Below are 12,132 nucleotides of genomic sequence, written 5' to 3' on the forward strand. Positions count from 1 at the left end.
ATTTGTATCTTGTGCTTCACTTCTTTTTATGCAGCTACAACGAAATTTAGTTATGCATTGTTTTACCTTTCATTGTGCCGAGCAAGAATTTCTACATTAATTCTCATACATACGTAAAGCTATAGATGCTCATCGCAACATAATCACAATTTACAATAGAGCTCATCGCATGCAAGGATACTCATTTGTAAATAATTCATAAGTAAGAATCTTGGTGCGTATCAGTGATAAAAAAGAATGTGTATATTAAATATACATTAGAATGCAAAAAGATATTCAATGAGATCATAAATTTCTTTCCGCACGCTTGCTGACATAATTAATGCCAACACTGACATTCTGATTGTTTTGTAAATTTTTTATTTAGCAGATCGTTATCGGATTTTGGCATTGTAAAACATATTTACAATTACAAATATTGAATAATCGGTAATAGTATCCCATGTCGGAATCGCTCATTGTTTACTGAAATAACATGTTGCAGTCAGATCTTATACACAGATTTAAAACTAAGTAGAAAATAATACTCGGAATATCGTAGCCATATTTCAGCTCATGCGCCAAACGAAGTGAAAACGGACCTGAAAACTATATTGATAAATCTCGAGTATGGAACAATGTTTCCCGCGCAAGAGATTGGACCATTTAAAGTTTGAATGATAATTTCATTCGGAAAGTTGAAATATTCGGAGACCATTTTATATAATGTGTTTTTTTTTGTCAGTGTAACACGAAACGCGAGCTCACTTGATCATTAATCAGAAGCACATGTAATTAACATGTCGTCCATAATTTCAGAAGGGGAATTATAAGTGAAAACTGAATGATAACATTAAATATTTGTCCTTAGCGTTATAATGATGTTTCCTTGATAATTGTTTAACTAATCACTTATTTAAAAAAAAAATAGAATTACTCATGTGCCATTTATGAAGCTCCAGCTTCCAGTTCACTGGCAGGTGTATCCGGTTCCTCGTCGTTGTAAATATTTTCCGCCATTTGCCAAACTTGCATTATATTGTCCTCTGACACGGAACAGATGACCCAGGGTTCGTTTGGATTCCATGAGAAGTCGCTGATTTTAGCAGTATGACCACCGTGAATGAACTGAAGAGAATATAAAATGTTAAATTTAAACACAACAATTGGTTGATAATTATAGCAATAGCACCCAAGGTTCAGATTCTACTGTAACTCTTACCAGTAATTCAGGAGGTCCATCCTCAGCGTCCTCACTGGATTGTTCTTCGCCGATCTTACTGAGATCCCAGACGTGGAGCCGCCTGTCAGTACCACTGCTGGCCAGGATGGTCTCATTGTGTGGAGACCATTGTACTTGGAAGATCTCGTCCTTGTGGGATTCAAAGGAATGCAGTTTCAGCTTCAAGTTTCTCAGATCCCAAAGAGCGACGGTCTTATCTGCGCTACCAGTGGCCAGAATGAATTCTGAATAAGGATTGAAACTGAGACAGTTGACCTCCGCAGTGTGGGCATCAACGGTATGACTTGGTTTGCTAGTGTTGTTACATCTGTAAAAGAGATTATTGTTTTTATCAATGAATTTGTAATCTATAGATAGATTTGGTTTGAATGGAATGATTATTACCTGGTATCCCAAATCATTAATTTCTGATCATCAGCCACTGATCCAAAGAGAGATTCATGTAGTAGATGCCACGCAACATCCTCGACCACTGCTGTATGACCTGTGAAGATGGTCTTTGCATCGATTACACGATTCTCTTTTGGAGTAGCATTGATATCCCATAGACAGATTGTGTGGTCATCAGATGCACTCAATAGGTAGCCGTTCAAATTTGGATTCCAGGAGAGACCATATCCTTCTTTTTGATGACCTCGTAACCTGGTGATCAGTAACGTTTTTGTTTGTATATGATGATATGAATTAAAAGAGAAACAAAACATTTCGTCACATACCTAAGATCAGGATGACACTCGCCATTGGGATCTGGTTTGCTAGGATGTTTTGTGTAATCAAATACAAGTACATCGCTAGATGGTGTTTTTGTTGCAATGACACACGGATTCTGTGGCATATATCGTGCTCTGTTAACTTCACCCTCATGATTGATTTTTATTTCTATTTCTATCTTCCCACTAACAGAACCAAAACCACCAAACTCTCCCTTCTCATTGTCATAATGAGAGGCATCAAATTGAGCATCCTCATTAGGCAGCTGAACACTTGCGATAAGTAGATGATTCTGTTCGTCAGAAGTATGAGTTCCCAGAATGAGACGATGCACAGAGTAATCTTTACCCTCTGGTCTTGTTACATCTGGTAACCATTGAGCAGTCAGCGAAGGCCACTCCAAAGCATGAGTCATCACAAGGTCATACAAGAATGGAGTATTTTTCTTCCATATCTTGTACTCCTCATTGATGACGCGCTCTTCGACCGCATCATCAAAGGTCTCTGAAAAAAAATAAAAGGTCACCAATCAATCCCTAATACTCAATACAACCAAACAATACATATATGCATATTCTACCAACGATAATTCTAACATCTCATAACTGTATAATTATGGCAACAAAATCAGCACTAACAATACTTATTAATAATATCTAACATAAATCCCTCCAATAACGTATTGAAATCTTTTAAAAAATGCCGCCACCATTTAATTGCATATCGCCACAACGGATAACCTGCTCATACGCGTAAAAGCTGCACATACATAAATTAATTAGCCGACCAAATAATCACAAAGCTTTCTCTAAATTAATTATTCTACAAGTAACTTTCACAATAGTAAATTTTACACTGAGATACGACCTACGCGACTCCCGATTCTTCTTGTGTTCATCGAAATGAATCTGTACGGATTATACGGGAATCTAAATGAGAGGACAAGACGTTATTTATTACCGCAACGGTAGCGGCGTTACTAAGGATCCTTCATTCGGGCTAACTAAACAGAAATAACAGACATTTATTGAAATATGGATTTAATTCTCACCTCCGTCCTTGTCACCCATTTAAACTTGACGAAAACTCCAACTCCGTAAGCCGTTCTCAAGCTGTCGCCAAACAGTCTGCCCGCCAAAAAGACACGAGCTCTACGAAACCGGGAACCGTCAGAAAACCGGCTACACAATACTTTAGGACGAATTTTCATTTAGCGTATATAGCTGCGATCACTTCGTTTGTAGATATTCAAACTGTGCGTTGAAAATTGTTATTCGCGGCTGAGATAAATGCAGTGCGCTACATGACCCAGAGCGTGTAATAAGAAGAAAACCCTGAATATTGTTTAATTAGATATTGAAGATTTCTTTTGAAATATATTCAAAAGGATATGAGATTCTTAAAATAACAGATTTGTTTTTATAATTATTTGCACAGTTACAAGGAAACAATATAGATGGACTATATTGGTAATATAATAATGGTTTGATTAATATATGTTATCCTAGGATATATCCCGTAATTGAACCACGGTTGCAGATATTAATTTTAGCCAATTGCATCGATTGATTTCGTCTGCTGACAAAAAATCAATCGATGTCATTGGCTAAAATTTAATAACCACACTACGGTTCAAATACGGAATATACCCTTAATAAAATAAATGCAAGGCAGATATTCAATTGCGATGGACAAAATAAATTTGAAAAGTTCTGAGTCATTTAAATATTATATATTTTTAACCATTTGGGGTCTACCACTTGTGCTTCAGAAACGCTTATTTACTCGTTCTTAATTAATTATAAAAAATGTAATGTTGACCAGGTAATTTGTAATAAAGAGGAAAGGGATGATCATATACTTTTTCTAGTTTTTCGACAATTGCTACTTCATGCGTGATACATATTTCTTGAAATAGTCATGGCTGACACAGCAGCTAAAAGGGAAGCAAGAAGAAGACGAATATTGGAAAATTCAGAGAGCCGTTTTCAGCGAATTTCTGGCAAAAAAAATCATAATACTTCTGATGGTAAATGAAATGTAATTCATCTATTTGAGACACGCATGTTTCATCAATTACGTTTATAAACATTACTAACCTATCATTGAGTTCACTATATTTGTATTCCAAATTTGTTTTTATAATACGGATCAGATTTTAAGACAGTATTTCATTAATGTGTGTCTGTAGTAATTGTTTATAACTATTTTATATTGAAAAACAGTACTTCTAGCTTTAACATATTAAAATTAATATTATTCATTAAGGAATAATAAATGATACTGATTATTTTGTTAATTATAGAAAATGTAGTTTTAAAAACATCAGTTGATGATCTTTATGTCGACGACACCTGGCCAAATACATCCAAAAGTAATATTAATAGCTTATCGGTAAATGAAGCTGTAATCGAAAAGGAATGTAGCAGTGCATTCATAGATGGCAAGTATCAAATTTCTTAAGTTCATGAAACTCTTATATAAATATTAAATTAAAGATTTTAATATAAATTAGTTTCTCTTATCTTCTACAGATGTAAATTCTGAGATAGAAAATGAAAATTACAATGATGAGCTAATCTTCAATGCAGATGATCAAGATGTGCTTAGATCAAGACCACGTGCGTCACACACACGCTATTCATCCCCTTACAAAAATGAAAATGCAAATCTGCAAAATTTAATATCACAACGATTAGGTCCTGAAAAGCAAACTGACTCAATTAAAGCATCAACATTAGAGTTCAACGGTAACATAAATTTTCCAAACAACTCTGTACCAGCATCTTCTAACGCATCATCGGGGTATCTGGCGTTAACAAGTCGTACAATGTACATAGTACTTGCAGCTATAGTGAATATCCTCCTTGCTCTCAACTTAGATCATCTCTTTGGAACTGTAAGATTATGACCTCTCTTAATTACTCGATTAATACTTTAACAGTCTTCTATCAACAATTGAATATTACAATATTTCAGGCTATTGTAATACCGTACATCGTAGTGACTTTGGGACGTTTATGCACAACTGAAAAATTCCATGAAAATCAGGACGGTAGTTTACTAGTAGCTGCACTAATTCTATGCAACGTTAAACCCGACCTTATATACAGAGTGAAGGGCATTTTGACAATTTTTAGTAGAATCCTAGAAGATTTTGCCTTATACATCTTCAGCTTCGTATTGATACACTGCGCGATATCTCGGCACTGCAACGACCTGGACACGTTACTTCCATCAACAGAGGCATTGAATGAAGTACAAGTAAACAACCAAAACAGCGACGCTTGGTAATAGAATACAACAGCTATGTATTTTATGAAAATAATTTTGCTTATTAAACAATTATTTAAAGCGGTGCCTGCAAGCTTATCGACGTATAATACAAAGCATATAACTCGATGCGCTTATACACGTTTTTTAAATAAATAGATTATACCATGCCCGAAGTAGAAACGAAAAGGGCAAAAAGGAAGCAAAAAGAAATATAGCCTTAACATATTTAAAAACTACGAAACGTCATTTGTATAACGAACGAAATTGATTTCCAGTATAATGGAAAATATTGCCAAATTTGGGTTACATTAAAAATATATTTATTTGCGTAAAATCCAATGAAGCTTCATGAAAATTAAAACACTGCTTGAGGCTGTGCATTCCATTTTAATTGTTGAATGTAACACGTTCACCGTTTCATTCATGTGTTACATCCATCAATACACTGTAATCACAAATATGCTGATCTGCACATCAGGACATACGTAGGAATACCAAAAAATTGTATCAGGTTACAGCCTACCGAGAAATAGTAACAATTCTTTTTGCACGTACAACTATTGTGCATACCTGATTATTATCGACGGTTATTTATAAGAGTGTGTTTGTTTTTCTATTTACTCTGAATAATCAATCAATATCAATTTCTCTTGTCTGTTGCTTGTCCTATTTTACATGCCGTATGTGCCATGCCATAAGACAACTAACGATGGCGAAATTTGTAAGGTGTTAAGGGCTTATCTATCGATAGAACATAAATATCTTAAGAACGTTTATGCATTTTCTTGAATCAACTATAATCATTTAATAATCGGATAAAATCTATGTTTTTTACAGCTAAAGTAGTTAGAGGTTGATGTGATTTTTATTTTTTATTATTCTTACGTTTCATAAAGATAACTCTTATATATAAACAAATGCCTGGTCAATTTAGTTTTGAATTGCATTGCTCATAGTAAAGTGTAAATTACATGCATTTAAGAAGAAGCTGATTTGGCTTGTAACCAAAATGATAGTAAGAAATCAAAGTAGAACTGTAAAATGTCCTTCGACAAGAATAAATGTATTTTTCCATAAAGAACTCGTACATTGTGTTGAATTCTTTGAGCAATGATAGATAATGATCATAAATTTGTTTTGGATGATGAAAATATACTATAAAAAAACAAAATGAAAAATTAAAGCATTATATATTAGTCAATTGGGCTGATAAATTAAAATCAGTAACTAGACAACAATAGAGTAAGATATGAAAGTCTACATATATATAATGCGATATATTATTTATTATTTATTACATGATTACTAGATTTTTCTAGTGCTCTGATTCACATTCAGGAAAGAGGAAATACTGCAACAGCTTATTATGTATTCGATTATTTTATAAAACTAGAATATGATAACCACATATGGCTCATTATCAAAACTTAAATAAATTAAAGGTTTGCGCTTCCTTATAATCATTGCGAATTTGATTTTACAGAATTTGCACTCACACAATGCTATAGAGATTCTGTGCCTGAAAATTTGTATATCCTAAAAATATTTGCGTATGTTAATATGTATATACATATATTACAGAAGGGCATGTTGTGAAATGCATTAAAATAATGACACTCAAGTGTTATCAGCCAGAACAGTTATATGACTTAACGTGACATGAATTTCGCATTCTATTAAATCATTCGCACTAATTAAACTATTCACTTAAAAAATATTCGATGAACTTTTTATACGTGAACGGTATAGTATGCATTCTCGCTAGATCGGTTTGTCCATCCGTGGCAAAGCATGTCTATAATAAAAAATAATGATATGTTATTACATTTTTTTAGATAAGGGTTTGACAAAGATCATCGACATTACTTGTATGTAACCAGGAAGCAGTACCAAGCAGGAAGATAATATATAACAATAGAGACAAGAAAACGTATAAATGAATATTGTAAACATATTATATAAAAAATAAAAAAAGGGTATTCTGTGACATATACGTACTTAATTGTTCAAAGGATATACATAAGTATAGTGCGTTAAGGTTTACTAAATGAAAGTAAAATGATGAGTATATTATTGATGTTTTAATTAAAACATAAAACTAAATTACTGATACATAAGACTCCAGTAACATAAGGCCGTTATAATAAAAACAGAGATACCGACGTATACATACTCTTCTGGTACTTCGTCACAGGTATTTTGCTTTTTTGAATTTGACTTTGAGCGTGTATCCAAGTCAACCATGTTATTCTCGTTATGTGCTAAAAGATTATCCTTAAATGTCTTTGTTTCGTTCAAACTGGTTGACGATTCGATAATATCGGACTTTGTTTTATGTAACGAAAGTATCTGCGATGTATGGTCATGATTAATTTTTGAAAGAGAATCAGATTTTTTCACATGCGTTATCAACCTCTTGTTGCTATTTCCGGTGCTCTTCATTGGCAAGTCCGATGAAATATTAATAATCTCCATGTATTCTTTATCTTTCTGAATGATTGATTTCTCAGGCAATGTATTCATCTGAGACACATTCCTTTTATTTGTGGATGTCATTGGTGTATTATCAGTATGGGAACATGAACTTTGAACTTTATGGTAGGTATCTGGAACGTTACCCGTGCCCCAGCCCAAGGTGTTGTTATCCGATAGGGATTCCGGGGGGCTCAAAACTTCAAGATCGTCATAGACGGTTGAGTGGGTGGGGCACCCGATTTCCTATTTATATGTTTGAGGGATGTTTAAGGTAGAAGAATTTCTCACAACATCAGGGTATCCTAACTTTATCATTTTCTTTTCCCACTCAATAATAGCCACTTTATACTCCTGTAGATCCTTCATAAATTCCTCACGTAATTCTACCTTTTTACTCTCTGGCAATGCATTGTATTCTTGTTTTACACTGTTTAAAAAATCCTGCAATACCAATTTATAATTATATACCATTTATTATCAATTGAATACTTTCTTTTAAAATAATACTTACTTTGTAGCTTATCTTCGTCTTGTCGTATTCATGTTTCCTGCTTTGAATGTATCGCAAAAATGAAGACATTGGCTTTTTTGGCTTTCCAAACGATGCGTTTTTCTGTAGACGTAAATAATTGTTTGTAATGAAATACTTATAGGATTATAATTATTAGATAAATATTATATGTTATACAATATTACTTGGCGATCTTTTGATTTCTCCTTGGAAATTTTTTTCTGTTCTTTTGCTAACTTGATTTTTAACTTTTGCTCTGGAGTGATTGACTTTTTGTACTCTGAAAAACTCTTTGCATAAAGAAGCATCTCCTGATCATACTGCTTTTGCATCATGTCCTTTTGCATAGGATCAAACGTTGCCCAACCCTCAGATAACAATTTGGTAAGTTCAGTCAATTTTAACTCAGGATGCTCCAGTTTTGCTGTAGGTCTTTTCATTTCAAGATATCTAAAAAATGGTGGAAGTGGTTTCTTTGGACGTGGTGGGAGACCAATTTCTTCTTCTGTCATTTTCCCCTTTGCGGATAAACATCTGTTGTAACTTGTTACACATATCCTGAAGAATTAAATCATTTATTAATTATAACAATAATTCTTAAATTAATATATAAACTTTGAAACAAGTCTTTATCGATACATAATAATCATACAAATTGGTACTGAAGAATTACATTAAATATTCTTTACCCTGACAATTACAATAATCGAAATGCTTTAGTAATTAAAATAAAAATTCCAATTTTGAAGATTCTGTTATTTCTTAAATCAAGCCCAAAGCAGAGAATTCTAACCTCTTGCTAAACGCTATTAACAATAGTGATGAATTTAGTTGAAATATCATTTAGTTTTAATTTATCTATACGCAGAACGAATATGAGTAGAAGTACAATTATTTTACCTTGGTGATAGAAAATTGCGGTAATTTCCAATAACATTGCTAAGGCCAAAAGATCCTCTAAATACCGCCATGTTATACTTTCATTAATACTTGCATGTGCTCAGGAAGAAGTTACTAGCCAACCTGATACATTTTTCATATTAGCTGAACATTTTTTGTGTTATATCGTGAGTATGACAAAAATGTTGACTTCATTGTTGAAAATCAACACTACTATCAATCCTTGTGTATCAGCTTTCCAGCAAAAGAATTAAAAGTTATACACTCTTGTATTAAACACTGCATTTATTTCAATGATGTCATACGTGTACAGTTATTTCAAGTTAGAAGTATGCATACATTAGAAATGCGTACTAATGACAGAATGGTTACGTAATAAACGTTTTAAGATGAATCATAAAAATTAAAATAAATTTGAACGTTTACATTCCTTATTAAAGTTATTATTATTGCATTATCTCACACAATATAATTATTATACAATATGCTTATATGATATAGTATATAATAAAACGATATCACGAGTGTGTTAGAATTAAAAATCAAATGCATCTCTTGATAAAGCGATCGTAAGCCTTATGAAGCACCCTCAGTTGCTACTTCGGTATTTGTGTCCCTGTACAAGGGACCCTCTTTAATGAACTGTTTCATTCTTTGAATAGTGTGTGCATCAAAAATATCTGCTACTGATTGTGATAAGGTTTTGACGACTTCATATTTTGCTTCCTTACACTCCTTAAATGCTTCTACATTTCTATCCAGCAGAAATTCTATGAGACCTGGTTGGACCGCAATATATTCTTGTCCCCAAGCTTGCGACGCAATAACAGCTAACACTTCCAAACTTGCTTGTCGAATATCAGCAAAAGGTTGTTTGCAGAGACTCACGATCATATCCAGAGGATTGTCTTTTAGTGAATCGAACCATGATTTTGTTAAAGATAATATCCTGTTGTCCTGTTCTTCCCTCTTTACTTGTAAAATTAGGGCAAGATTATTTAAACCACGAATTCGTATCTCGGTCGGCATTCGCTGAATTACTTCAGCAACTCTCTTCAAAGCATTGAATATTGGTTCTCCCAAAGTTTGTAGTGCATACTTTCCTTCTACAGTAGACGCAACATGACCTAATGTATCCAGAGCACCAGATAATATTGTAGGATCATCACTTTCCAGAACTTCAAAGAGAGCGGAAACAACTGTTGGATAATTTGAGAAAATTTCATTGGGTCTGACACAAGCAACGTTACCAAAAAATTTCATTAATCCTGGAATCAAAATTGTGGATAGCGGATTCTCGTTGGCACGTTCAATTTTCTCAGAAAGCTTGCAGAGAATATCTTGATGTTCTAGAAAATCAAGTCCCTCTGGTGTCAGGGCCAAATCTGTCATTATTTCCAGTGCATTTAATTGCAGAAGAATGTCATCATTTTCCAAAACAGTTATCAGACTGCTTAAAAACCCAGAATTTATTGATGCCTCAAGACCTTCCTTTGAAGATTTTGATATATTTACCACAGTTTCATATATTCGGAAGCTAATTGTGTCATTCTTAGAAAGCATTCTTGCAAACATTCTCATTATTGGACCAGCATAGAAAACTTTTAAGCCCTCATTACTAGAACCAATCTCTTTCAACACATCCATTGCTAATTTAGCCACTGCGATATCCTCATCTGCAACTTTGTCAACAATAACCATTAGCAAATCTGTATCAGAAATTAAACTGTGTATGTTCTCAGGTTTGCTGGCAATTCGTAATAATTCACGCAGTATGAGTATTTTCACTGTAGATTGTTGTAGAGACATGGATGACTTCATTTCATCTGAATATCGTCGGTGAATCCTACCAGGCTCCGTTGCATCAAATAATGTGTCGAGTACGTCGCAAGCTTGCATCATGATTTCTCTATAAATATAAAAATATAACCTTCGTGCTGTCCATTTTTACGAATTAATAGTTCAAATTCATACTAATCATTAAATACATTTCAATTAAGTTATCAAATAATAAAATACAGCATTGTCATCTTACTTGTCATTTGAGGTTAACTCGGAGAAAATTAGACTTAAATCAAGATCAGTAGCGACCTGTTTTAATTCCTCAGACGTAAAACTTGTCAATTTTATTTTAATTTCTGCAAGGTTATCCTTTTTTGCCTCAGCATCAGTAAGTGATTCTAGAAGTATAAATTTTTCACGAAACCACTCCATCATTGTTGCACTTGTTGATGGCTTAAATTCGTTTGACGCGCCGGGTAACAACAATGCGTGCGCAGCCTAATGGTTTCTTTTTCTGGTAGTAGAGTTTGATAGTCCATCGTTTGCAAGAAAAACGAGAAAAACCACATGCTATGCGTATTGTCCATTCTAGTCACAATCATGATGTACTACTGGTGTAAACCCACGCATAGACCGTGGTGCAACTGTCTGCATACTCTGATTGGTTAAAATGTGTCTGACCGTTTCAACCAATCACCGCACTGCTATACAAGTAATGTTGCATGCACGAGTTTGCCATAGGGTGACAACAATGTATTGTTTATAGATTTCTATTGAGTCATTTTGAAAAGCCATGAAAGCTGACGTCATATAGGCGTCCATGCCTATGTTCCGATATAAACTTACAATATTATGACTGTGTTCCTGTTTACCCACTAAAGAATCATTGGAAAGTATAGTCTGGTTGCTCGTAAAAATAATTTATGACAACAATTGCTGACTTACGACTATTATGTAATTATAGAAATGCCTAAAACCTGGCTTATTACGTGTCTTGAAAAAGCTGATTATGGACAAGAAGCAAGGAAACGACAGCTAACTTCACATCGTACATCGATTTGGCTCTTCTGAAAAAACTATTGACTACTAAACGTTTTTACAAGACTATCAAACACTATCAAACGATTATCAAATGATTGGAAGTAAAAAAAGTTTGCAATATAGTCTAATTCAACGGACACATCGATCGAGGAATCGATTGTATCGTATCGATTAGGATCCTTCATTCGCATATAGTTTTTCTCATTTTTCTTGC

General features: G+C 33.7%; 4 protein-coding genes across 9 annotated transcripts; 1 reads left to right on the top strand and 3 right to left on the bottom strand.

The window, feature by feature from the left end:
- Positions 1-7: 7 nt before the first annotated feature.
- Positions 8-3,142, bottom strand: LOC107268522 (probable histone-binding protein Caf1). 2 transcript variants are annotated; one of them, XM_015741367.2, is made up of 5 exons: positions 2,985-3,142; positions 1,939-2,437; positions 1,607-1,864; positions 1,202-1,529; positions 8-1,107 (listed from the first exon to the last, which is right to left on the bottom strand). In XM_015741367.2, the coding sequence occupies exons 1-5, from the start codon at positions 3,001-3,003 to the stop codon at positions 928-930; spliced, it is 1,284 nt and encodes a 427-aa protein (XP_015596853.1). In that variant the 5' UTR covers positions 3,004-3,142; the 3' UTR covers positions 8-927. The 2 variants fall into 2 exon arrangements, with proteins under 2 accessions (XP_015596853.1, XP_024941574.1); XM_025085806.1 differs by lacking the exon at positions 2,985-3,142 and adding an exon at positions 2,801-2,846.
- Positions 3,143-3,374: 232 nt separating this feature from the next.
- Positions 3,375-7,191, top strand: LOC107268567. 4 transcript variants are annotated; one of them, XM_025085808.1, is made up of 6 exons: positions 3,375-3,402; positions 3,852-3,962; positions 4,239-4,376; positions 4,468-4,832; positions 4,913-5,223; positions 7,045-7,191. In XM_025085808.1, coding segments are annotated over exons 1-6 (939 nt in total). In that variant the 5' UTR covers positions 3,375-3,389; the 3' UTR covers positions 7,046-7,191. The 4 variants fall into 4 exon arrangements, with proteins under 4 accessions (XP_024941576.1, XP_024941575.1, XP_015596968.1 ...); XM_025085807.1 differs by lacking the exon at positions 7,045-7,191 and having other exon boundaries at positions 4,913-6,290; XM_015741482.2 differs by lacking the exons at positions 3,375-3,402; positions 7,045-7,191 and adding an exon at positions 3,606-3,743 and having other exon boundaries at positions 3,804-3,962; positions 4,913-6,290.
- Positions 6,832-9,396, bottom strand: LOC107268568 (transcription factor A, mitochondrial). Of its 2 annotated transcripts, XR_001537870.2 has the most exons (5): positions 9,096-9,396; positions 8,381-8,753; positions 8,196-8,297; positions 7,383-8,125; positions 6,832-7,004 (listed from the first exon to the last, which is right to left on the bottom strand). XR_001537870.2 is itself a non-coding variant. In XM_015741485.2 (4 exons), exons 1-4 carry the CDS (start codon positions 9,164-9,166, stop codon positions 7,928-7,930), a joined length of 744 nt encoding a protein of 247 aa, XP_015596971.1. In that variant the 5' UTR covers positions 9,167-9,396; the 3' UTR covers positions 7,272-7,927. The 2 variants fall into 2 exon arrangements, 1 of the variants encoding a protein (XP_015596971.1); XM_015741485.2 differs by lacking the exon at positions 6,832-7,004 and having other exon boundaries at positions 7,272-8,125.
- LOC107268566 (26S proteasome non-ATPase regulatory subunit 5) lies at positions 9,366-11,973 on the bottom strand. The gene is made up of 2 exons (XM_015741480.2): positions 11,131-11,973; positions 9,366-11,004 (listed from the first exon to the last, which is right to left on the bottom strand). Exons 1-2 carry the CDS (start codon positions 11,310-11,312, stop codon positions 9,672-9,674), a joined length of 1,515 nt encoding a protein of 504 aa, XP_015596966.1. The 5' UTR covers positions 11,313-11,973; the 3' UTR covers positions 9,366-9,671.
- Positions 11,974-12,132: the final 159 nt, after the last annotated feature.

This window comes from Cephus cinctus, unplaced genomic scaffold (genome assembly GCF_000341935.2).
Source record: "Cephus cinctus unplaced genomic scaffold, Ccin1 Ccin1_scaffold0564, whole genome shotgun sequence".
In the NCBI taxonomy this organism is placed as follows: domain Eukaryota; kingdom Metazoa; phylum Arthropoda; class Insecta; order Hymenoptera; family Cephidae; genus Cephus; species Cephus cinctus.

Excerpts from the sequence above, each read along its gene's own strand:
- LOC107268522 (XM_025085806.1), bottom strand. The coding sequence starts at position 2,831 with ATGAACACAAGAAGAATCGGGAGTCGCGTAG. Across the intron at positions 1,865-1,938 it reads GAGTGTCATCCTGATCTTAG|GTTACGAGGTCATCAAAAAG; the intron begins GTATGTGACGAA and ends ACTGATCACCAG. Across the intron at positions 1,530-1,606 it reads TTAATGATTTGGGATACCAG|ATGTAACAACACTAGCAAAC; the intron begins GTAATAATCATT and ends TCTCTTTTACAG.
- LOC107268567 (XM_025085807.1), top strand. Across the intron at positions 3,963-4,238 it reads AAATCATAATACTTCTGATG|AAAATGTAGTTTTAAAAACA; the intron begins GTAAATGAAATG and ends TGTTAATTATAG. Across the intron at positions 4,377-4,467 it reads TAGCAGTGCATTCATAGATG|ATGTAAATTCTGAGATAGAA; the intron begins GCAAGTATCAAA and ends TATCTTCTACAG.
- LOC107268568 (XM_015741485.2), bottom strand. The coding sequence starts at position 9,166 with ATGGCGGTATTTAGAGGATCTTTTGGCCTTAGCAATGTTATTGGAAAT. Across the intron at positions 8,754-9,095 it reads CGCAATTTTCTATCACCAAG|GATATGTGTAACAAGTTACA; the intron begins GTAAAATAATTG and ends TTAATTCTTCAG. Across the intron at positions 8,298-8,380 it reads AGAAATCAAAAGATCGCCAA|AAAAACGCATCGTTTGGAAA; the intron begins GTAATATTGTAT and ends TTACGTCTACAG.
- LOC107268566 (XM_015741480.2), bottom strand. The coding sequence starts at position 11,312 with ATGATGGAGTGGTTTCGTGAAAAATTTATACTTCTAGAATCACTTACT. Across the intron at positions 11,005-11,130 it reads GAGTTAACCTCAAATGACAA|AGAAATCATGATGCAAGCTT; the intron begins GTAAGATGACAA and ends TTATATTTATAG.